This window comes from Macaca thibetana, chromosome 12 (assembly GCF_024542745.1).
Source record: "Macaca thibetana thibetana isolate TM-01 chromosome 12, ASM2454274v1, whole genome shotgun sequence".
Taxonomy (NCBI): Eukaryota; Metazoa; Chordata; class Mammalia; order Primates; family Cercopithecidae; genus Macaca; species Macaca thibetana.
This window is the reverse complement of record NC_065589.1, coordinates 69,968,280-69,994,900: the sequence shown is the minus strand read 5'-3', so window position 1 is coordinate 69,994,900 and position 26,621 is coordinate 69,968,280. Positions and strand designations below refer to the sequence as shown.

The window sequence follows — 26,621 nt, the reverse complement described above, 5'->3', positions numbered from 1 at the left end:
TGTATAGTTAACATATAGAAAAATGTATACAAATAGAAACAAAATTTAGTTTACACTATATATATAGTTTCATATTCTTCCTTTTTCAATTAAATTTTTAAAGGATTTTTAAAATTAGTTAACATTGTCCCAACCATAATGTAGAATGAATTTCCTCTGCAATAATTTTTTATTTTTTATTTTTGGCAATAATTTTTTTAAATAGCTATTTGTATCATGTCAAAGTTACTTTTCACACCATCCCTGTCCCATTTCTGGAATTATTTTTGTTACATTGCTGTTGCTCTTCCTTCATTCCTGATGTTCTTAGTTTTCCTCTGGTATCATTTCTCTTCTGTCTGAAGAACTTTTTAAGAAATTCTTTTAAAGCAGTTGTGACGGCTGTGAATTCTAAATTTTTTCTCATCTGAGAGAATCTTTAATTTGTCTTTATTTATAAGGATATTTTCTTAATGAACAAATATTGATTCATTGTCACCAACTAAAGTCCATAGTTTAAGGCTGGATGTGGTAGCTCACACCTGTAATCCCAGCACTTTGGGAGGCCAGGGTAGGAGGATCACTTGAGACCAAGGGTTCAAGACCAGACTGGACAACACAGTGAGACTCCTCTCTCTGCAAAAAAAAAAAAAACAAAAAAAAAAAAAAAAAGCAAAAAAAACTCTTTTTAAATCAGCCAGGCATGGTGGTACCTGCTTGTAGTCCTACCTACTTGGGAGACTAAGGTAGGAGGATCACTTGAGCCCAGGAATTTGAGGCTGCTGTGAATTGTGATTATGCCATGGTACTCCAGCCTGGGCAGCAGAGCAAGACCCTGTCTCTTAAAGAAAAAAAAGTCCATAGTCTATTTAGATTTCCCTCATTTTTACCTAATATCCTTTTTCTATTCTAAAATGCTATCCAGGACGCCACTTCACATTCAGTTGCCAGGTCTCCTTTGGCTCCTTTTGGCTATCCGTTTCTCAGTCTTTCCTTGTTTTGGATGACTGACAGTTTTAAGGGATATAGGTCAGGTATTTGGTAGAATGACCCTCTATTGGGATTTGTCTAATGTTTTTCTCAATATTAGACTGGGGCTAGGGGTTTGGGGAAGACCATATTTTCATCACACCATATCAAGAATATATACTATTAGTATGACATATCACTGTTGATGTTGACTTTGATCATCTGGCTTAGGTAGTGTCTGCAAGTTTCTCCACTGTAAAGTCACTCTCCCACAACTCCTGCCCTGCTTTCCATACTGAACTCTTTGGAAGGAAGTCATTGTGCACACAGCCCACACTTAAGGAGCAAGGAGCTAGGCTCCAGCTTCTTGATAGCAGAATAGCTACATTGTTTGGAATTCCTCTGTGTGGGGGATTTGTCTCCTTTCCCATGTTGATTGGTTTATGCTGTCATTTTGTATATCACTATGCACTCATGGATATTTATTTTATACTTTGGGTTATAATCCAATACTACCATATTAATTTTATTGCTCAAATTGTTCCAGCTTTGGCCACTGGGAGCTCTTTCCCCTGGCTCCTGTATTCCTTTGACACACTCCCATCACTATGCTTTGTTTTATTTTGTTTTGTCGAGCACTGCCTTACCTGTGGCACAACGAGTTGCATATATATTCTCTGCTCTAGTCTGAGGCAGCCATTTTGCCAAGGATTCTTGGTTCCTTTGATGAAAGATTGGTGTTAACAAGAGCTTGGTGCTAGGCGTGCTGTTGCTACTAGGATATCTTAAGCCATGTCATCTGACATAGCAAGGAAATATATGTGTGCAGCCTGACCTGTACATGTACACATATCTGTAAGTACACACGTGCACACAGACAACCGTCTGTATCTATGTTTGGCTAAGCATGACTTCATACTGATTTCTCCAACTCTAATCCATTACCACATGGATCATTCTACTCCTTTCTCCTTGCCTCTTTGTAACCTCCCACTCTCAACAGTGAGAAATTTGGCTTGTACCATCTGCCATCTATTTATTTAACTGTCTAACTCCCATATACATTTACAGTGGTTTAAACTGTTTGCCTGGGCCCCCATGGGAAACAAATGTTATCAAGTAGAATAGAGCACTGTGTGCAGTGTCCTTGCCTTCTGTCTGTCATGCTCTACTCATTTCTTAAGTCAGCACCTTCCTCACCTGCCTCTGCTCTGCCACTCCCTTCATTGAAGTTATTTCATACATTTATTATAAAATTATTTTGTCACAGTATGCATTCCATCCTGGGATACCCTAACCTTCTAAATGATTTTTAAAATTTGCACATTACTCCTTGTGCTGTAAAGTTATATGAGTTTTGACAGATGTATAGTGTCATGTATCCACCATTACAGTATCACACAGAATAGTTTTACTGCCCTAAACAATTCCCTGTGCTTTACCTATTTAATCCTCCTCCATGTCTGAAGCCATAGAAACCACAATTTGTTTGCTCTCGATAAAGTTTTGCCTTTTCCAACCTGTCATATAAATGACATCATGCGGCATGTAGCCTTTCACTTAGCAATATGCGCTTAAGATTCAATGTCCTTGCATTGCTTGATAGTTTCTTTCCTTTAACACTGAATAGTGTTGCATTATATAAATGTACTACAGTTTATTTATTTATTCTTCTGTTGAAGGACATCTTGGCTGCTTTCATTTTTTGGCAATTATGAGTAAAACTGCTATGAATATTTGTGGGCAGATTTTGTGTGGACAGAAGTTTTCGAATCAGTTGGGTAATTCTTACGAGCACAATTGCTAGATTGTGTGGTAACACTATATTTAGCTTTGTAAGAAACTGCCAAACTGTCTTCCAAAGTGGTTGTACCATTTTGTTTTCCCACTAGCAGTGAATGAGAGTTACTTTGTTCTGTGTCCTTGCCAGCTTGGTATTGTCAGTTTTTTAAAGCCACTCTAATAGATATGTAGTGGTATCTCATTCTTGGCTTAATTTCCATTTCCCTAATGACAGATGATATTGAGTATCTTTTCGTATGCTGTTTACCATCTGTCTTCTTTGTTGAGGTATCTTTTGCCCATTTAAAAAATTTGCTTCTTTTCTTATTGTTCGCAGAATTCTTTGTACATTTTGGATACAAGTCCTTTATCAGATATGAGTTTTGCAGTCCAGTCTGTGGTTTCACTTTTCATCTTAACAGTGTCCTTAGCAGAGAAGAAGTTTTTAATTTCAGTCAAGTCCAACATCCATTTTTTTTTCTTTCATGGATTATGCTTTTGTTGTTGTATCTAACTTATCACCAAACTAAATGTCATTTAGATTTTTCCCTATATTTTCTTCTAGAAATTTTATAGTTTTGTGTTTTACATTTAGGTTTATAATCATTTCTGAGGTACAGACGTGCATATAAGGCATAAGGTCTGTGTGTAGATTCATTGTTTTAGCATATGGGCATCCAGTTTTTCCAGCTCCATTCGTTGAAAAGACTGTCTTCTCTCCATTGAATTGTCTTTGTTCCTTTTTAAAAGATCAGTTGACTGTGTTTATGTGGGTCTATTTTTGGACTTCATATTCTGTTCCATTCATCTACATGTCTGTTCATTCACCAATATTTCACTGTCTTAATTGCTAGCTTTATTAGACTTTCCTTGTTTTTGATAACCATGACAGTTTTAAGAAATACTGGTCAGGCATTTTGTAGACTGTCCCTCACTTGGAATTTGTCTAATGTTTTTCTGAAGATTAGACTAGGATTATGGATTTTGGGGAGAAGACCATCAAGTTCTACTGTTTTCATTACATCATATCAAGAATTCCTACTATGAGAATATATATTATTATTGAAATTAGGTAGCATGAGTCCTCCACCTTTTTCTTCTGTGTTGTGTTGACTATTTGATATAGTTTGGATGTTTGTCCTTGCCCATATCTCATGTTGAATTGTAATCCCCGATGCTCGAGGTGAGGTCTGGTAGGAGGTGATTGGATCATGGGGGCAGATTCTTCATGGCTTGGTGCTGTCTTGGTCATAGTGAGTTCTCATGAGATCAGGTCATGTAAAAGTGTGGCACCTCCCCGCAACTCTCTGTCCCTTGTTCCTACTTTTTCCATGTGAAGTGCCTGCTCCCACTTCACCTTCCACCATGAGTAAAAGCTCCCTGAGGACTCCGCATAAGCAGATGCCGCTGTGTTTCCTGTACAGCCTGCAGAACCATGAGCCAGTTCAACCTCTTTTCTTGTAAATTACCCAGTATCAGGCATTTCTTTATAGCAATGCAAGAACAGCATAATACAGTATTCTGTCTAGGTCCTCTACCTTTCCAGTAATTGCAGAATCAGTTTGTCTATATATCTATGAAATAGATTCCTGGGATTTCAGTTGGGATTCATTGGGTCTATAGATCAAGCTGAGAAGAACTGACATCTTAACAGTATTGAGTCTGGTAATTTATGAACATGGAATATGTCTCTATTTAGATGTTCATTGATTTTCTTCGTCAGTGTTTCATAGTTATCTCTATATATGCCCTGTACATTTTTTGTTAGATTAATACAAAGTACTTTATTTTGGAGGGATGATGTTCTAAGAGGTATTTTATTATTTCAAATTCCAATTGTTCACTGCTGATATATGGAAAAACAATTGGTATTTTGTACATGACCTTGTATCCTCTGACCTTATACTTGCTTATTAGTTCCAGGAGTTCTTTGGAATTTTCTACATAGACAATCATGTCATCTGCAAGTAAAGACAGATTGATTTCTTCCTGTTCAATCTGTGTGCTTTTTCTTTATTTCTCTCATCTTGTTGCACAAGGTGGGACTTTCCAGTATGATATTGAATAGGAATGGGGAGAAAGAATACTCTTGCTATTAGGTTTTTAATGTAATCATTTTTACCATATTTCTTAAATCTTCCATGAAGCATTATTTATAATGGTGGCAAAATATTCCTTAATTCTGGTGCAGTATCATTTATTTAACCATTTGTATAATGTTGTACACTTTGGTTGTTTCTAATTTCACTATTCTTTAGTTTTATTATTTTCTCAATAAAGATGAAAAATATTCACTTCATGAAGTTATTGTGAAAAATAAATAACATAATCCATGGAAAGTTCTTATTGCCATGTCTGACAAAGAGTAAGCACTTGATAAAATGCTTTTTTGATTATCATTATTAAGGCTTTTGAAGAATCAATGATTAGGAGAATTAGGGTAGAACCTGTGTTTAAGGGCAGAGATTTCTCTTTACACTTTCTGAGGAAGCCGTATTATGGCAGTACATTCATAGCAGCAAGCCAGCAAGAAGACTGCAAGCTGACTGCTTGAGCTCAGTGCTGGCCCTGCCACTTCTCAGCTATGTGGCCTTGAGCAAGTTACTTAAACTAAGACTCAGATTCATCATCTGAAAAATGGGTTGATAATAATAGAATCTACTTCCTCACTTCGTCCTGAGGATTAAATAAGAACACACGTATAAAGTTCACACAGCACAGTACCTGAGACATAGTATGCTTTCAACAAGTTTTTTTTTTATTATAAATAAGATAAAATTGATTCCTCTCATTTATATATCTGGTCATATATTCTTTTAATGGTGCTTTGCAGTTTTCAGAGAGTTTAATTGACAAATAATAATTACAGATATTTATGGAGTATGATGTGATATTTTGATAAATGTATACAATGTGGAATGATTAAATCAAGCTAATTAACATATCTCTTTTTTTGATGAGACATTTGAAATTTACTCTCTTAGCAATCTTAAAATTCACAATAGGTTGGTGCAAAAGTAATTGCGATTTTTGTCATTAAAAGTAATAACAAAAACTGTAATTACTTTTGCGCCACAATTACCTAATATTAACTGGAGTCACCATGTTCTGCAATAGGTCTCAAAAACTTCTGGTAATATATTTTTAAATTATCTTAGCTCAAATTCAGAACCGCCATCTGCTTTCTTCCTCTCTAAGATTAAAGGGCCACGTTACTATTTTGCTAAAGGAGACAGCATTTTGCTGCTCCCCTTTTCCTAACGGATGTCTGCCTTTAATGAGCCTTTATTGTTTCAACAACTCCATTTAGCCACGCTATATGCCAGGTGCCTCAACACTGGAGTACCAGTGGAATAAGACAAACATGGTCCTCCTGCTTAGATCTTAGAGTCTGGTAAAAAAAAAACAAAAAAAAAGTCAGTAACCAAGTAATTACAACTGTAATGTGTGTTACCAAAGGGAAGTGCAGAATGCTCTGTCACAGCATGGTCCAGCAAAAATAGGATGCAAGATACATGTGTAATTTAAAATTTTCTAATTGCTACATTTTTAAAAAGTAAACAGAGGTAAAATTAATTTTAATAATGTATTTTTATTTAACCTAACACATCCAAAATATTCTCATTTCAACATATAACCAATATATGAATAAAACATGTTACTGATATATTTTGCATGCTTCTTGTTCTCCATCATCATACTTGGGCACGTGTTTGCATGCTTACATCTCACTTCAGACTCGCTGTGTTTCAAGGGTGCAGAGGTCACATCTGGCTGGTGGCCACTGCACTGGACACTGCAGCTTCAGAAGTGTGTATTAGAGAGCTTGGGAAGAACTGTCTAAGGAAGGTACACTTTGGTGTGGCTTGAAGGATGGAGAAGTCAGGAAAAGGGAGGGGAACACATGTTTTAGGCAGAGGGAACAGATTGGGCAAAACCTCCAAAACAAAAGCATTTGGCGTATTTGAGAAGCTAAAAACCATTCTGGACAATAGGAACAAGGGAGCCACTGAGGCTGGAGAGGCAGGCAGAGGTGACGTTCTGAAGAGACTTTAAAGCAGTGGTAAGGAGTTTGGGTTTGTTCCGAGAAGAATGGGGAGGCACTGTGTTTAACTAGAAAAATGACATGACCAGAATGGCTCTTTTTAGAGAATCGCCTTTACTTTAGGGGAAGGTAAGCAAGGACACTTTCCTCAGAGGGCAGCAGACAGTAGTGCACGTGGTTAACCAGAGAGTTCCTATCCCAGAGCTGCCAGTTGCCAGTTTCCTCATCTGTGAAATGGGAATCATGAGAGCTCATCAAAGGGTTGTTGTGAGTATTCAGGAAGATAACTGATGTGATGCACTTAGCACGTAGCATTTGATAAATGTTTGTTCTTATCCTCGCCTGGGCCTGGAATAGTCTCTTATAGGAGAAATCCACAAACCTTCCTTTGTCTTCAGAACCTACTTCAAATCTTTGGCTTCCCTGCCCCTGGATTCCTGTGCTGAAGCACGCTAAACAAATGAGATGAGAATGGAACGGCTTCCCCTGCCTCACAACCCAAAATCAGACAAGAAAACCCTTTCACTGTCTTGCCTGTCACCCGCTGTTTTGCTTTTGCATATGCGTTTGCTTCCGTAACCTGAGAACGGTTGTTGCAGGAACCACATCCTCTCAGAGTTCACTCTGTTCCATGTCTTCATAAAGGTTCCCAACTTATTCTTTAAAAATATGGTAAGATCACAACGTTAACCTCCTAATGATAATTAGAGAGAAATAGTTCTCCAAATGGCTCCTGGAGTAAGAAAATGCAATGATATTACCAGCTAATAATAGATCAATTATTTATGGTATTTGCAATCACCTGAGGCATTTTACTTATGAAATTTTGAAATAAAAACACTTAATACATAGATTAAATTGCATGGAACAGGTTTTCCTCACTTGTAGCCACAAACATGGGAACATCTCAGGCTGCCAGTCTGCATCCTGGGAGGAGCCTCGCTGTAGAAAAAAAGAAGGAAACTGACAGGTCTCAATAATCCTTTTAGGTTTATGTGATAAGACAGTAATGTATTGAAAGTTCTGCCTTTGGAAGAGATTTGCTTGAAAATACAGCCCACCATTTTTAAAGTTCCGAGGGGCACAAAGCAGAGATTTGTAGTGTTTCCATGCTAGGTAGAGAGAAAGGCAAGAAAACAGGTAAGCAGTGGCGTCCTCTTATTATCTTGGGCAAGTGCGCAGGGTGGGCCTGTGTCCCAGCACAGCGAGTCATGACTGACTACCTTCCCACACTTCAGCTGTTTCTGTTTCATGGCTGCGAAACCCAACCCTTCCAGAATCTGGAGTCTCACGTAAAGGAAGCAGATGGGATCGAGATACTTGGAGCTTTCTCTCAAAACAAGCTACTCTTATAGTGATTAACCCCAGTCTGCCTGAAAGCTTTAGTCAAGGGGCTGTTGTAGTCGTGTCATCTGCAGCCAAACATTTCCCCTTTCTCGAAGAGATACTGTGAAACTCTGTCCTGAGGGTGAGCTATAATCCTCGTCGTACTTCCAAAAAAATTATGTCCACAGTTTAAGTTCCTAGTCAATAAAAGAACACAATAGCATTTGATTCCTTCTCATTGTACTTGCTGTTAAGTATGTCTAAAGCCTTTCAAATTACTTTGAATAAAAAACCTGTGACCTCCAGGTAGAAATGCCAGGTTTCTAAAGCATGCGTGAGCCTCCATCAGCTCTTTATTGTAGGGTTTTTGTTTTTTTCTTCTTATACATGTTCTTGAAAATTAGAAAAATACAGAAAGGGGAAGGGAGGAAAATATGAGTGAAATCAAATTTTAGAGCTTAATATATCATGCTACTTATTTCTTTGGCCTTTTAGAATACTGTTGGCATATCTAATTGAAACCATCATCTGTACTAGGGCAACTTGATGATAAAAGAAAACAAAACTATGTTTAGGGAACCTGGTTTATGAACCTGATCTGAAATGAACTTCATGTTTTATGTAGTATGCTACTTTTCTGATTTGCGTCCATATTTTATATGGTATGCTTTTAGGACTTTGATCATGTTTGTTTTGATGAGCTTTGCAAAGGCTTAAAAGGTTTCTTGAAAACATCAATAGGTTTTTGCTCTTCCAGGAATGTTGCCGAACCTAGATCAAATATACTACTGCTCTCAGGTTTCTGAGTCCTTAAAGGTTATCAGAGTTATTTGTTTGCATATTCTTATCCTGTATTTGTACTAAAGTTTTGTTTATTGTAGCTTTTGCCTACTAGATTGTTTGAGGTAGAAAAAAATCTTTTAAAATTTTCAATCAATACGGATAAATACATTCACATGCAGAGGACTATACAAAAGTCAATTGAGTGCATTATTTTTAATTCAAAGTGTAGGACAAAGACCTCTTTTTTTCATGGTAATTATTTTACCTTTCCCAACTGGGAGTTACTATGCTATTAAAATTATGGCCTAAGGCAGTTTACATAGCATGCATTTAAATATTAAGAGAATGTATTTGTGTTTTTCTGTTGGACATTTTTGTCTTAATTGATCTATTTCTTCCACATTAATATGTATTAGTCTTAATAAAGACACTGGCTATGTTCAAGCAGCCAAAGATAGACCACTTTTCTAAGAGTTTATTCAGAAGAAATATCTCATCCAAAGTTACCTTCAATGCAAGATTCATAATTTGTCAATATGCATTTGGAACCATAATCCATGGCCTGGATTTTCTATTTCAGGGAATTGATTCTGAGAAGATAAGTCCAAATACGAGTGGGTAAGGGAAACTTTTGGCCTAAGTTCATAGCATATTAATACTACTAGCAAATCATTAAAAACTTAAAGACACATTGACCAAAAAAAAAATTGTTAAATTATGCTGTATACATTTAAAGGAATTTTGATGGTTACAAAGAGTTTATAGCAACATGTAAAATTGCTTATGGTTTAGCATTATGTAAAAAGGAAAGATACAAAATTTTACGTGGAGTATGATTACACTTCAGTTAAAAATAAGACAAAACCCACAATTAGAAACAGGGGCTGAATATTAATATTCCAAAATATTAACACAATTATCTTTGAGTAGTTGGTTTTGGAAGATTAAACTTTTTTATACTTTCCAATGAGCATGCATTATTTTGTAATGGAAAAATAGGAAAAGGTAAAAACCTGTACCTGAGTATATGCCTTGACTACAATTGGTAATCTGATTCTCTGTGTCTATTCTTAACAACGGTGAATTTTTATCATCACATATACTCTTCCTACACTATCTCTCACCTCCTCCCAACTCCAGCTGTAAGCTACAGCCAGACTAGGGGACTTGCAATACCTAAACTCCTGCCTGTGTGACTTTGGCTCCAGCCTGCAATTCCACTCTGCTCCCTCACTGTCAAACCCTGTTCATCCTAAAGACCCCGTTCAAATCCCGCCTTCTCTGGGAAGATTCCTTGAACCACCCTGGACAACTGTTGCCCTTCCCTTCTTCTTCTCCCAACACAAACCTTCTGGCTCTATAAAATACTTGTGTATACGTAAAAGGGTTCTACTGGATGTGCCTTTCCTCGGTTTGAGCCAGCCAACAGAGGAGGCGTGAGCATCCCTCTGACCTTCGGAAGCCCTACCTGCCGATTTATCAGTGCTGACACTGACAGGTGACAAGTGGGTAACGACTGCCTATAAAACCGTATGCACTTTCTGACTGTTCGTTAACTTAAAAAGTTAACTGTAGAGATTCTGCAACATATATCATTAAATGTGCTTCACTTATTTTGAATTTAATACTTTGCCTAAAAGTGTTTGTGAGAATTTCTGAGACTTGACGTTCAGCTTGTACCTCCAGAAGGCTATGGTTGGCTGCTGACAGCTGTCTGTTGTTAAGACTCAAATCATTGGGCTTCCTAAGTGTTAAATCTAGGAAGAATGTGATCGTGTTATATTTGCAATGAAATATGTGAATAAATAGGATGCATTAATATTTTATTCTGTGATCTGCTAGGAAAATATATGCTTTGGCAGGTATAGCTAGTATTTAAATAAAATAGCTATAAAACATTTAATAACATATGAACTTCAACACTTTTCTGGTTTTGATTTTTCATGTGTTTACATACTTTTGAGGGTGTTGGTGGTATTTTAAGTAGTAGATAGTTGACATTTGCCATCAGTTTTCTTAAACATTTCCAGAATCGCTGAAGGAATGAGTATTACTAAAAATGCTGCGTGCTCTGCTAGGCTCACTGTCAAGCCAGGTGACCTCCTCCTGAAGACTCCCCTCTGTGGAGGTTGGTGGTGGTAACAATTTTTTTCTGGGTGTCTTTCATGCATACAAGCATATACGCATTCTCTTTTCTCCTTCGAGTCATTCCCAAAGGAAAATTGCTGCGTGTTGGGCTGTAGATCAGGATTACATATGAGCAAGTGCTACTCAAATGTTTTTATAAACTTCAAAATTCCAAGGTTTCCTTTACCTTTTTGTATGCCTCATTTGTATAATGGAGGGTTGGTAAGTACTTTCTTAAATTTTTTTGATGAGAAGTTCTAAATCAGACTTTTTCTTCTGAGTTTTCATTAAAGCATAGAATATACATGTAAAAAAAAGTGCACACATCATTTAGGTCAGTACATTTTCACAAATTCAGTCATATAAACAGCATTTAGATCAAGAAACAGAATGTCACCACCACCCCAGAAGCCTACCTCATGTTTCCTTCTAGCCACTCCCCACTATCCTGCCTTCTAAGAGTATAGTAATCTGATTTTGCTTTATATCAGTGAAATCATCTGGTGTATACCTTTTGTATCCAGCTTCTCTCATTCAGCATTCGGTTTATGAGATGCACCCACATTGTTGCATGCAGGTGTGAATTGTTTCCTCTCATTCCATTATGGGACTACACGATGTATTGTTCATTCTGTTGGTGGTGGGCTATGGTGAATAGCACTACTCTGAACATTTTAGTATGTCTTTTAGTGAATGCATGTACAACATTTTTGTTGGGCTTTTATGTGGCAGTAGATTTCTGAGGTGTTAGGAATGAACTTGTTCAGATTTAGGTTCTATATATGGACTTCCAGAAGTCCATTAACCTCTGAAACTATAAGCACAATTTTAGATATATGTATGTGCATACCATAGCTTTTAGATAATTCTTAGAACTGCCCTAAAAATAGTCAGAAATACTTATCAAAACAACGAAGACTCAAAACTGGTTTTGTGTCTATCAAGGTAAAAATAAGAAGTCAAGATGGTGGAAAAGAATGTTTTCAGGCTCCAGGACAATCTGTTTTCTAGAACTTCCTTGATCTAAAGGAAATATAAAGGTGTCCACTTGAAATTAATGTGTTTTCCCAAGGAATACTACGCAGCCATAAAAAAGAATGAGATCCTGTCCTTTGCAGGAACATGGAGGGAGCTGGAGGCCATCATCTAATGCAGGACCAGAAAACCGCATGCTCTCACTTGTAAGTGGAAGCTAAACGATGAGAACACATGGACCCATAGAGAGGAATAACACACACTGGGGCCTATTGTAGGGTAGAGGGTAGGAGGAGGGAGAGGATCAGGAACAATAACTAATGGGTACTGGACTTAATACCTGGGTGATGAAATACTCTGTACAACAAACTCCCATGACACAAGTTTACCTATATAACAAACCTGCACATGTACCCCTGAACTTAAAAGTTTTTAAAAAGAAAGAAATTAATATATCTTCTGTCCAACCTAAAATACCTTAGTACAGATTTGAACTGAAGGGAAATGTTATTCCTAGGAAGGAAAAAGCAAAAGTAAAATAGTTCACAAATTAATTTCCAACATCCAATAAACTTAGCTTTTTGATATCTAACCATGAAGAGCAAAACTGGAATTTCAGAAATGAAAAGAGGAAAAATTCTTTTCATGCCACTTCTAGCTAAAAACTCCTCAGAGATTTCTCTACATATTAATCAAATAAATATTTAATGAACAATCTGTATGCACAAAGCACCACAGGGATTCGGAGGTAACAAAGACACAATTATTTATTTTAAGGACTTCATGTGGTACTTGGAGAAACAAATATATCAATAACTGTGGTGTAAGCAATGAAATATGTACTGTAACAGAGATTCAGGAAATGCAGAGAGGTCCTGAGGGTGCACTCAGGATATGACTGGTGTCTGGCGGAAATATATCCCATAGATCCCTCAAAATCGAGAAAATCAAGAATACCCTAACCCGATCACTAATCTCCCTTTCAGGTGTTTCATCTGATGCATTGATTATGAATCTTCAAAGCACCATGGATGAGAAAAGTCACCTGTAGTGTGCTATATTTTTTAAAGCAGTTTCTGTAGCTTCTCAGATTGTTTCAGTAGGTGTGTCTCTAATTGAGCCAATCTCATTTTTAAACATCTTGTAACCCAAACCTAGGATTATGATTAACTTAGCATCATTTACCAGAATAGTACCCTTTGAACTCTAATAAATCAGCTGAGCACAACAGATGACATTCTCAAGTGTCCATGAAATAAACTAACGTTTGCACATGTATTTTTATTCAAACTAGAATTACATAACATGGTAAATCATTATATGTTATTATTTATAGGATGTTATTGTAAGTTTGTTACTGTGACATAGTTTAAAGGATGTATCTACTGTATGCCCAATGGGCTTGAGAAAAAACTTTCGAAGTTTTAAGAAACAGAAACTTGCCTTTCTATCAGGGTATCTAAGATAGTTGTAATCTTGTTAGATGTCAATTGTAAATATGCATGCTTGTAATATTTATAAATTTATTCTCTATACTTAGGTTTTAACATCCCAGGTTAGTAGCCATCTCTTCTGGTGGGGAGAGAATGCTAACTTTGATTGGAATTTTTCAAGCTTTAGAAATCTGGCTTTCCTGAACACAATTAAAGCCCAAGCTTGTGACCCACACTCTGCCATCCTTTACAGAATCCAATTCCTTGATGAGGGCAGTAGGGGAGGGGCTGGGTTTCTGGGGTCCAATGTGTGCACTTTGGGAGTCTCAGTGGTACCAAGTGGCGGGGGCCGTGGGGCTTGGCCAAGGTGACCCTCTTCTGCCTCAACTAGTTAGAATAAGGATAAAGATTGATCCATTCAGCAAATACTGAAATCACACTATTGAGATTTAAATTCACATGTAAACATTTTCCTTCATTTTCAAATACTAATTTCATAAATTATTATTAAATTTCATAAATATGGAGTGTGATTTTTTTTTCCCTGATTCTCTTAGGAGGGTAATGTAAGGATTATGTTGTGTTTTTATCTATTCTTGGAAACCTTATGAAATGTTTATATAATGAATTTGGTTGAGATAGTTTATTTGTAATTTACAAAGTTTGAAGTGTGTTATTTGTGAATATTAAGTATATTATTCAAATACTCCTAAAGGCCAAATGCATTTTCTTTAATAAATTGTAAGTATTTGATTTTCCTGTAAGGTACTTGAGTATTCCAAAAATAAAGACAAATGTGATTGCACAATAATTCCTTTAACTGGAAAACATATTGGCTTATTTAGATAACATAAATGTTGTTAGAGTGATGACCTTATGATTATATTGACTAAATCCAACTTTAGAAATGCTCACGTTAGTAAGGATTATGAAGTTATAGATCCATAGGGTTCTACTGATACCCATCCAATTATTTGATGCTCAAAGTGTGGTTCCCACACCAGCAGCATCGACATCACTTGGCAGAAATGTAGAATCTTAGGTAACATCTCAGACCAACATAACAAAAATCTGCATTTTAATGAGATCCCCGTGGGCTTCATGCAGTCATTAAAATTTGCGAAGCACTGATTTTGTGCATCATTTTATCAGACACAAAACCCAGTCCATTTTAAAAAACAAAGGACTGGGAAGAGGGGAATTACTTAGTATTCCTCTCTATCAGTAAGTTTTCACTCAATTGCAACTCATTGAACCTGATTCTTCACACCACAGTGCAGTGGAAACACCCAGTCAGTTTGCTCCCAACATCCCTTCATATACCTGAACACATACATTACTCTCAGTTTTCTCTTTGGTCACCTACCATGAAGTCAGCTAGATGAATGAATCAATGAAGAAATTCTTCCATTCATTCAATAAATCCTTGAGTAGTTCTGTATGCCAAAAACTGGGGTAGAACAGTGAGCAAAACATGACATTCATGTCATGCATGAATGCAGCTAACGTTTCAGTACAGAAAACAGGTAAGAAACGAGCATAGAATGCGAAGTACGATAAATCCTATAGCAAGAGGGATAAGAGTGCCAGATTTGGGGCAGGGATACGATATCCTATCGAATGGATAGAGCAGGCCTCTCCAAGAAGGTGTGTTTGAGCAGAGACCTGAAAGAAGTGAGGGTGTGAGCCATGGGGCTGTCTGGGAAGAGAGCATCCAGGCAAAAGGAAGAGAGGGTGTGGCCTAAGCAGAGGACTAGAGAACAGAAGTAAGATCGGAGGTTGCAAGGAGCCAGACAGTTACACTATAGACTATAGAGTTTGGCTTTCATTGGGAGTGGGAAGAGAAGCAATTGGAGGGTTTGGGGCAACATGATCTGATCTATGTTTTTATAGGATCATCTGGCTATGGGGTTGATGATGTTGGGGCAGGGATGGCAGGGGATGGAAGCATACACACCTCCTAGGACGGGATCATGATCTCTACACAAGGGATAACCAAGGCTTGGATAAGGCACAAGTGGCTATGGAGCACTTGAAATGTAGCTAATGAAATTTAGGAACAGAATTTAAAATTTTTAATTTAAATGAAAATTCCAGCCAGGCATGGTAGTTTACACAATCATGGCTTACTGCAACGTCAAACTTCTGGGCTCAAGTGATCCTCCTGCTTCAGTCTCTCGAGTAGCTAGGACTGCAGGCATGTGCCACCACACCAGACTATTTTTTTAAAATTTGAGATTATAAAGGGAAATGTCATAGTGTTCCAGTCCTTTTGCTAATAAGTGCCAATCCATGAAAATTGCAAGAATTTAACCATGTCTTCAAAATCTTAACATTCATCTTATTGCCAAAAAGTGCTCAACACATTATTCCCAGATTTGGACTTTGTTGTCAGAATTTCTCATATTGGAAACAAGGGTGAATGATGAGGCCAAGGCTTAGATTTGCAAAAGAAGGAGGAAACAGGGGTTGAGGACTCCTTTTCAGAGTTTATGTTTCCATAGAAATCACACTTGTAAGGGGAGACACACCATAATGGGCAGTGGACTCTGTGGAATATTATGGTTGGCTTGTGTACATCTCTCAGCTTCTACTATTCAAATGCAGTTTTCATAGTAATATGTTGGTATTGCCATTATAAGAAAATCGAGGCTCAGTCAAGCCAATTTGTAAGGAAAAAATGAACTACTTTATAAGATCTCAAAGGGAACCATTCTTACTGGTAAGAACAGGGACCTCTCTAAAGTTACCATTTTATTTTTTGCCTCTAAATATCTGGCTTAGGAGTGTCTAACAGATATAGACATACCTCCTAGAAAGCAAACCCTCAGAAGATCCTGTATGTTAAAAGAAAGATTACCATCTAATTGAAGCTGCCTCTCTCCACGAGAAGGAATCAGAAACAATCTTACACTATAAGTTAGGGTTTGACAGATTCTAAAAACATGCCATCTTGCAGCACTGTGTTAGGGTATGTTGCAGAGAAACTTGAACCGTTTGCTAGCACCTGCTAAGAACAGTGCTCCCAGACCAGTTGACGGGGCATCCAGGCAGCCTTTTTCCTGGAAGTGCTTCCTTCGTCCAGTTTTACAGACTCACCATGCAAGTCTTCTGTATTCTTCTGTCTCTTCTTATAGTCAGACTGCAGCCCGAGACACACTGTAGGCTTCAGCACCCCTGATTTATGAGCCACTTAAAAATATATATATAATAGCTATCTATTATAGATATTTTACATTTATATAATATACAATCTATTTTATATCTATTATGTATTATATATAATATCTATTATTTATTTTATATATAATAATTCTCTATAATTCTATACATATCATGATCTCTGTATATATAGAGAGAATTATATATAAATATGTTATATAATAAATATAACAAATAACTGTTATATATTTATATATGTAATATATAATCTCAGTTGTTATAATATATTTAAAACCAACCAAATAACTCTCTAGAGAGAGACAGGGAGAGAGTATATTTCAACTCAGTGAAATACACACATGAAATAATCCCCTTCCCCCACTGACCACTATTAACTGTGTTGAGTCTAATGCTTTCTTTCTCTCTGGTACTTAGCAACCATAAAAACACCTCAGCCTTAATCCATAAATGTTTGGTCACTTTGGGCCCTTAAAATGTTATTTCAGCTATTAAAAATTAGTCACGTACATGTTTTAAATGTTCAGCTCTTGTTGGAGTTGAATCCCTGTGGAGCCTGGACTGGTGGTCCTAGCATTTGGTGGAGTGGGGGTGTGAGGGTGAGATCTGCATCTCCCATCCCACCTGTCTCTACTTGCGCTTCTCTGCTACTAGTGTATGAAGGAGAGAGAAAGAAGACATTTATTCTTTTGACCAGTCAAGACAAATTTTTCCCTTGAGGGAGACGGCTGGTGGGCTAGAGTGGCTACAGTCAGAGAACCTTGCCCCATGAGATAAGACACTCCTAAAGTCGTTTCCCTGGAGAGTCTGCCTTTATTATGGTGAATGCTCTGGGTGTATTTCACGATGATGATGCTTTCCCTCTCCTTGCCAGAGCCACAAGGAGACCCTTTTTTTGGCTCTTCATGAGGAGTTGAAGTAAGTAAAGCGGGTAGGGTTGAAGTAGGTAAAATTCACGTAGTGTGGGGGCGCAGCTAAAAATGCCCATCCCCAGGAGTTTCTCACTCTCAAGCTAATCCACATGCAGCCTCCAGCAATCATCAGGACTACCATTTAAGTATTCTTACCAGTTTGTGGTTTCCAGGTGAGCGAATCTCTCAGTCGGGACTCCGGATTCTCCTGTCTCTCCAGATTTCTGGGTGGCAGTTTGCTTTGCAACCTCACTTCTCTGAGGACCCCAAGAGCAATCATTATTTTCATGGCCATTAAGTGACAACTTTCAAGCTCTTTACAAGAGAAAGCTGAAACTGGGAATCTCTAAGCCAATTTTGAACTTAGGGGAAAAGACTTGGGGAGGAAAAAGAAGCCTTCAAGTGGAAGGCAAAGAAGTCTCTAGATGATTTTTCCATTATTTCACAAATGGAAAAACTTACAGAGTTAATTCAGAGTAGTGAAATCTGCCTATGAGTCTGACTTAGTCCTTATTTTAATTTCATCTGGGCGGCCCCAAAGAGTGATGACATTGATGATAATTATTACAAGAATGAGACATACATTTCAAAGATCTTAGTTATATTATTCAAAAATGCCAAAACAAGGGAATATAGCTCCTAAAAGTATATCAGTTTCACTAAAACACTGAATATTGCTCTCTACCTCCTAGATGTTCTCAGCTGAAATAAGAAAAGGGGGATTTGAAATCCAAAATGTTGCAGCATTTATTAGACTCATATTGTCTTGTAATTGTTTAACCTATAGAAGTTTGGCTTTTTCAACAAGACCAAGAGCCCATTTCGGCCAGTTACCTTATCAGAGTCTCCTTCTTTAGCTTCATGCACTGCTCTGCACACAACAGACCTTCGTTAAATCCTTGAATCAGACTCGATACGGACTTGCTTGACATTTTACCGCACTGGGTTGGCAGGAGTGGTGTCCCAATCTTGCTTGTCATTCTTGTCTCTTGGTTTAAAATGCTGTGCCTTGCAAAAGGCTTCTGTGAGCAAGTACTTGAGGAAAAAGAATTACCCCCTTTCAAAAGGGTCTGAATATGGTCTTTCGTGAGGCCTATTACAGTGCCTTATACGTCATTATAATCTACCAGGGAGTTATTGTGCATCTTGTAATGGAGGCTAAATTCATAGTTTTCATTCACCTGATTAGTATTTCTGTATTGGCTCTGGTGCCAAAAGGAATATTTTCCCTCTCCGTTTCTCCTTTTTAGTAGTAATATAAACATAATACAAGGCAGTAGAAAGAGCATCCCCTTTCCAGAAACAAACAAAAACCAATTACAGTCAGTCCTGAGGGAAGTCTTTCATGGAGAAAGCCAAGAAAAGCAGAAAGAAAGCTGAATGCCTCTGCCTTTATCTGTCCTCCCTGCCTCACTGTTTTAGGATCACATTGTCACAGCCCCATTTGGATTCTTTCATGCTCGGGTAGGGAGGAAGAATTTTTATCAACGCATGATTGATGTGTCAAAATCTAGAAAATTTCATTGGAGAGGGGTCCATGCCTTTCGGGGCTCATTTGTTATACGTGTGTTGGCTATAGGGCCAAACAGGGGGCCCTAGGAAGCAAACTCAGCAGGCCAAATGCAGCCCCTACTCTGTGCCGTCCCACTGTCCTCCTGCCTTGCCTAGAGCTCAGCAGGAAGAGTGCCCGGGAGGATATGGTGTGGGGAGTGAGTGAGAGGGCTGGGTGGCAGCTGTGGCAGTCCTGCCCAGCCCTGAGGCCACTGCAACTACTCTTCTGTACCGGTCCTGGGGCCGCTGCCCTCGGATCAACTCTTTGCCCTTTGGTTCTGCCTTTGGGCTGGTTTTCTTTCTTTGAATCTCACGGATACTGCAGTGCTGCTTCTTTCCTTCTTCCATTTAACCTAATCATTTATAAAATGAAATTCTTTTCCATATTTATCCGACTTCTGGCTGGAGAGAGATCGGATGCGGGAGGCTCTTGCCTCCCTCTCAGCAGTGGTCCCGCGGCATCTCTGGCAGTGGCAGTACCTCTAGGGTTCTGGGACACCCTCCAGGGTTCCAGCTCCCACCAGGACACCTGGCTCAGGCCCTGGTCATGCTTCCTTCTCCCTCTGTCCCTTTGCTCAAGGGCCTCCTGCTTCACCAATATTGGCACTACCTCTCACAGTGGTCTATTTGGCTTCTGAAATTTTCCTCCCCTGGTGCAACACTTCCCTCATTATATTCCCTCTGTGGAAAATACACTGAGTGGTTTCCAACTCCTGGTTGCGCTGGACTGCTACTCCTCTCCCTGGTATATTTGTCTTAGCCCTGATGGGACAGTCAGTCCCTCAGTGCTAAATGTTGTTTTATTGTTACAAAGTTCCTTTTTTATTTATTTTTTTTTTTGAGACGGATTCCCTCCCTGTCGCCCAGGCTGCGGTGCAGTGGCACATTCTCAGCTCACTGCAAGCTCCGCCTCCCGGGCTCACACCATTCTCCTGCCTCAGCCTCCCAAGTAGCTGGGACTACAGGCGCCCCCACCACGCCCGGCTAATTGATTTTGTATTTTTAGTAGAGACGAGGTTTCACCATGTTAGCCAGGATTGTCTTGATCTTCTGACCTCGCGATCCGCCCGCCTCAGCCTCCCAAAGTACTGGGATTACAGGTGTGAGCTACTGCGCCCAGCCCACAAGGTTGCTTTTTAAAAAGTTAATTGAGACCAAGCATGATGCAGGTGTTAATATGTAATCTCAGTAGGTCACTGTGAATATTTATTGCTGGAAATTCATCAGATCAAGTCTGATACCTGATGACCTAGAACAGCTTAGATGCAATTTTCTCAATAACTTGAATCAAACAGAACACAGACTCTTCCAAACAGCGGGCCAAGATGTCTCTAGAAGAAAACCGCAGGTGGATGGGGTCATTGTATCTGCAATGGAGACACTGGAGTGAAATAGACTTGGAGTCTACTCTCAGCAATTCCAGTTATTGGCTGTGTGAGCACAGGCAAGTCCCTAGGTGTCTCTGGCCTTAGCTGTCTCCATAAACAATGGGAGTCAGAATATAGCAAGGAGATACATGTAAAGGAGCATGTGTGCACAGCATGTGTAAACCTGCCTCTAGGGCTGGCTTGCTTTCTTTGCTTCTCACAAATATCACCATGTTTTTGTCTTTCCTTCTCCTGTTTAACCTAAGAATTCATAAAATGACATTCTTTCCTTTATTTTTCTACAGTGCAGCTAAGGTGGAATTCTCAAAAGAAACTACTTGAAAACCAAGGGAAACCAAAAAGGAAGTAAATAATCTGACACAAAGGCAATAAAGTAACACTTGTAATGCAGGGGTCCCTGAACAGGCATTGGCCAGTGACTATTTCCAGGGACGTGGCCTGCCTGTCAGGCTTGCCCTCTGTCTCAAAGCATTTGACTTCTATATGTCAACATAGTTCTGAGGATGTGGCATATTGCCTAACTGAATACAGTGTCCTTTTCAAAGACAAATTCCTATTCCCTCAAAATAAAACCTTCCCTGCTTGCCCCTGCATGTGTTCCTTAGAGGTTGTATTTAAATAAAGGGACCATCCCCTCCTCAAGGCATCCTCCATTCATCATGTTGCCCCTAAACCTAAAATCTTTGAGCCAGAGAAGGATCTGAGAATTCTGCCTTTCAACAGATGAAATACCCTCTTGGTCCTGGAACTGGTACTATGATTATCTAGCTAAAAGACAACCTTGTGTACATTTACCTCCTTAGAAGTTGCAAATCAAAGAAAAAGTTCTGGTTGAAGCTTGATACTTCCTTGCTTTAGTAACACTTTCTTTTCAGGGTTCCAAGGAACCAGAAAGGGAGCTGTCCAACAAAATAAAGTAGCCTAGGTACCACTTGTTAGCATTTTGTTAAAATGTAGCCATTTCTTTAGAAACAAATTAAAACATGCAATCTTCAAATAATGTTTCATTGCACCTACCAAAGAATAAACACTTATCACCAGTCCAGAAGCCTGGGCATCTTCTTGACCTTGGTTCTGGCAGCCTCTCAAAGATTACTGCAAAGGAAAGCAGGTTTTTCATTGGAAAGAAAAGGTGAACTCAGAAACGAATCCCATACCCATCTACTCTAGACCACACCTATCTGCACCTCTTTCCTCTAAGACAAGAAGAAATGGATTTCTACTATTATTTTCAAGAAACCAGAGGTCTTTACAATTTGATACAGTGAGGCTCAGTCCTAGACTGTAAACCAACCTGTGTAATGAAAAGAGGTGAGAGGCTTAAGAACCTGGGAACTCACAACTTAGAAATATGTAGTGTGTTTTAGCTGCATGTTTTCAAGGTCCTGGTGTATGATGGTCTCGCATGTTTGAACGCTTCTCTGGGTGATATGCCATCAAAGATTTCTTGTCATCTTTGAGGTGTTAGGTGCAAGTACAGGGACTCTGTGAGCTCATAGTCTGTCTCCATCAGTAGGTCTGCCATAACGGAGCATGGACTATTTCAGGGCAAAATCAGTCCGTGTTTAAAGCAACTGTTGAATTGGACTAGAGTGATAGTTCTTGGTCTGTGCTGGTTGTAAACAGTATGCTGCTAAAATACTATAATATTGCTTGACATCTGTGCTACAGTGATTTCAAGAGGGGAAAAAAGTCTGCTAGATGCCAGCGGGGTGATGAAAATGTTTAAATAATTTGGTTCAGTGAGATTTCAGCCATTCTAAATACATCTGTATCTTATCTATGCTGTTATTTTAAAGTTTAGTATTCTTTTCTCTTTTTCCTTAATTCTATTATAAATCAAAAGCATCAACCCACTTGAAACTTGTTGATAAAAAAGGTATATATTTATGCATCTATATTTGTATTTAGCTACGTACAATATTATATATTGGCCTTTATTTACCCCATTAATTTTTTATTAGGACTAGAGAGAAAACTTATCAATTTATTTTCACTGTAATGGCTTCTATTTGCAAACAGTAGGGTTTTTAGTACAGAGCATAATAATCTCTACATCAGTTTTCCATGACTGCTATAACAAATTACCACAAATGTAGTGGTTTAAAACACACCTTAATAACCTAACAGTGCTGTTGTTTAGAAGTCTGAAATGGGGATCACTGGGCTCACAATAAGGTGTCAGCAGGGCTGCGTTCATCTGGAAGTTCTAGGGGAAATCTCTTTTGTTTGTTTTTCTCCTTTTCCATCTTTTGGAGGCTGCTCTCATTCTTTGGCCCTTGGCATCTTTCATCTTCAAAGCCAGTTCTGACTTCTCTGCTTCCCTCTGCCATCTTTTAAGCCCCCTTATGTTTACCTTACACCAGGATGATCTCCTTGGTTTGACGCTTAACTTAATCTAAATACCCATGGAGTCCCTTTTGCCGTGTAACCTGACATATTTGAAGGTTCTAGGGATGAGGACATAGATTTTTCTGTTGTTGTTGGGGGAGAATTATTCTGCCTACCACAATCTCATAAGAAATAAATCTGCCATCTTTTCTTACCTTCTGAAAGTGGCATAAATGGCCTTGTATTGGTGGTTCTGTCACTCCCCTTGACTGGATAAATTTTTCTCCACCATTTGGAATACCATTACCAGATTATTTCAGAGCAAGAAAACGAAGGGGTCTCCGTAAGACTAGAGGGCTTAATATGTAGCTGTGTGGAAGTAATTTTTCTGGGATTACATTCAATACCTCCATTTGAAGAATGTGGTTAATAGGCCAGGTGTTGTGGCTCCTGTCTATAATCCCAGCACTTTGGGAGGCCAAGGCAGAAGGGTCCCTTGAGGCCAGGAGTTCGAGACCAGCCTGGACAACATATCGAGACCCCCCCATCTCTACAGAAAAAAATTAACTGGGCATGGTGGTGCAAGCCTGTAGTCCTAGGTACTTGGGAAGCTGAGGTGGGAGAATCTCTTGAGCCTGGGAGTTCAAGGCTTTGAAGCTGCAGTGAGCTAGGATCACACCACTACACTCCAGCCTGGGCAACAAAGCAAGACCCCATCTATCTAAAAAATAGAATGTAGATAATCATATGTATTTTCTCTGGAGCCTAGAGCTGATCTGACAGTCACAGAATCCTGAACTATGTACACTTTCTTCTGCTTAGTAGAAGAAAGAGAAGTGTACTAACTGCCTCAGTGGGCTCTAGGAGCTTGAGTGCATAGAACCGCCAAGAAGTCACATTTAAAAATTAAAACTTTATTTCTAAAAATTCAAATTGCAGAAGAAGAATCTTAACTACACAAGAGAGAGATGAAATAACTCATTTCCATCCCATATCAATACTTTCTTCCCACCCCTGGAGACAGGTCATTTTAATCTCTATTTATGTTTATCTTGTTTTGCTTTTTCCTCTGCTCTGATGTTTGTTAGGCTCTGAATAGATATTTATTTCCTCTTCTCATTAAGCCTACAAACATCTAATCATTCCTATCTATTTGGTTTTTCATTTTTAATAATTTATATTTAAATGTTGGCAAATTGAATGGTCTAATTTTGCCCTTTGAATGCCTATGCATTCAAGTTCTTTAGGCAGAATTTATCTCTTGTTTTTTAAATTATATTTTGAGTTTTATAAAAAATTGATGTTTCTTATTATCCCCCAACCCATAATTTTCTTCAGTGAACTTTTTGTTTAATTTTCTTTTGCTTTAACATTTTATTTTTCAGACACCTCTCATTGAACCTCACGTTCCTCTTCGTCCTGCTAACACCATTACCAAGGTAATGGGATGTAGGTGGGTTGATGAGCCATTGAGCTAGCTTCTTAAGTACCTCTGGAGGTGATCCATATGTCAGGGCATCACATCAGGAAGCCTCTGATACATTTTCTAGAGACAGGAAATATGCAATGTCTCAGTTCTCAACATAAACCAGTGACATATCACACAAGTGAACAAAGTAAACATACTGAGTGAGTTACGTTTTCCAAGCCAGAGTCAGATTGGAAAGTGGTTTCAGGATTTGTTTGGTTTGTTTTCCTTCTATAAACACTTCTTTCTCCTCCCCTCCTTCCACCTGATTACAATCCAGGTCCCTTCAGAGAAGATCCTCAGGGCTGGAAAAATTTTACGAAATGCCATTCTCTCTCGAGCACCTCACATGATAAGAGATAGAAAATACCACCTAAAGACATACAGGTATGTGTGCTAATTCTAAAGGCTGTGGCCTGCTCACATTCATATTTAGTGAAAATTGAACAAAAATGCTTCTCCCTGTTTTCCATGTGGGTGCAGCCCATTTTGTAATGCCTTCAGGTTCTGGAAGGTTAGGCTTGTCTTAGATCTCAGCTTAACTGCAGTTGCTTAATTATCCTTAATATTCCCAGCACCTCCTAAACTAAGTTGTTTGGATATTGGTTTAGTTGTGATGAACAAAGAGAGGAAAATTTTTGTAATTTCTGTTTGCTAGTGACTTTTAGGAAGCCTACTAGATTTAGATCACATTCAACCAACATTGACTGCACACTTATTTATACTCAAAGACCTGTACCAGATCCCTTTTGGTATATTAGCTCATTTCATCCACATAACACTGCTAGACATGTATGACCATTTTTCAGATAACAAAATTGAGGCTGGGAGAAATTAGTTTTGCTTGTCCAAATCACAAGTCTAGTGAGTGGCAGGGCCAGGATTTAAACCAAGGTTGGTTGATTTCCGGATTCAGTGATCATTTCATTCATTCAGTCATTCATTTATTACACAAGTTTAGCACTTACTGGGTGCCGGGCACTATTGTGTTTAAAGCCCTAAGGATACAGCAGTGAACAAAACGTGCTTTACAGAGCTTATTTGCTAAAGTAGGATTCCATCCTAGCATGCATATAGTAAGATACACAACTCTGTATCACATATATATTCATATAGAATATGGATTCCTAATTGTAGTTGTCACTGGAGTTAAGAAATGACAGAGATAAAGACTGAGGTTTCATGGTTAGCTGAACCTTCTGGGATGACTGTACCATGGTGGGCCAATTAAGAACTCGAGTCTAATCCCTAACTTTTGATTTTATTAATTCAGCAAGTGTTGAGGGACTAGAATTGCCAATATGTGGCACACAAGCCTTCACTCTGTCTTCCCAGTCCCAGGGTTCAGACATGACAGCCCTGTTTCAGCGATCAGTGAGACTCTCTTTCCCATTGAGCCTAGACATGACCTCAGAACCCATCAGCACTGGCATGAGTCAAAACCCATTTGACTCACAGGAACCAAATTCATAAGATATACTGAAAAGCTAGAATACAAATTTCAAAGTTACCATGAAGGATGTATATCTTCTACCAACTATGATAGAACCTATAAAGGTTCTGGTTCAGGAATTTGAGCATAAATAACTGCTCAGTAAATGTTAGTTGAATGTGATCTAGATCTAGTATCTACAGGGTTCACCTTAGAGCAAACCTACCAAGTATACGTGCCTCAAGATCCAGTTTCCCTCTCAAGGACAGAGATAGAAAAAATATATTGCATATTCTTCCTCTTCTGATTATTTTTTCTATACTCCATGCAAACTAATACTCTTCTGCTTGCATTTGGCATGAATATGTTACAAGACCAAAATTGATAGTGTGTTACATTTAGATTGCCCTCTTGTTGACAGAATTTTGGAAATGAGGTGGGACTTGAGAACGTGCCTGAGTCTTATCAGTAGCATATTCCACTTAAGACACATTCCGTCTCTTAGGACAGATTGATTACCTAGCCCTTTTTATGTTGATATTAACTAACTACCATTTTGGATGTTTACATTTGTAAGTCCTGTTCTCCAACACCACAAGTTGATTCTTTTTCTAGTCTGTGGACCTGTATTAGTCTGTTTTCACACTGCTACAAAGAACTATCTGAGACTGGGTAATTTATGAAGAAAAATGGTTTAACTGACTCACAGTTCCACAGGCTTAACAGGAAACATGACTAGGGAGCCTCAGGAAACTTACAATCATGGCAGAAGGCAAAGGGGAAGCAGGCACATCTTACCATGGCAGAGCAGGAGAGAGAGAGAAGGGGGAGGTGCCACATACTTTTAAATGGTCAGATCTCATGAGAACTCATTCACTATCAAAAGAAAAGCAAGGGGAAAATTTGCCCCCATGATCCAATCACCTCCCACCAGGCCCTTC

At 38.6% G+C, this 26,621-nt stretch overlaps 2 protein-coding genes across 6 annotated transcripts in view; both read left to right on the top strand.

Moving 5' to 3' along the window:
- MAP3K20 (mitogen-activated protein kinase kinase kinase 20) overlaps positions 1-26,621 on the top strand; it is a 763,073-nt gene that overhangs the window by 428,567 nt on the left and 307,885 nt on the right. The gene's annotated exons all lie outside the window — the stretch shown is intronic.
- Positions 1-26,621, top strand: part of RAPGEF4 (Rap guanine nucleotide exchange factor 4) — a 308,929-nt gene that overhangs the window by 192,951 nt on the left and 89,357 nt on the right. For 4 of the 5 annotated variants that reach the window (XM_050751324.1, XM_050751326.1, XM_050751327.1 and 1 more), the window contains 2 exons: positions 24,166-24,219; positions 24,529-24,635. In XM_050751324.1, the coding sequence (XP_050607281.1) occupies positions 24,166-24,219; positions 24,529-24,635 (161 nt within the window). The remainder of the gene's footprint in view (positions 1-24,165; positions 24,220-24,528; positions 24,636-26,621) is intronic. The other variant, XM_050751325.1, reaches the window with a different exon arrangement.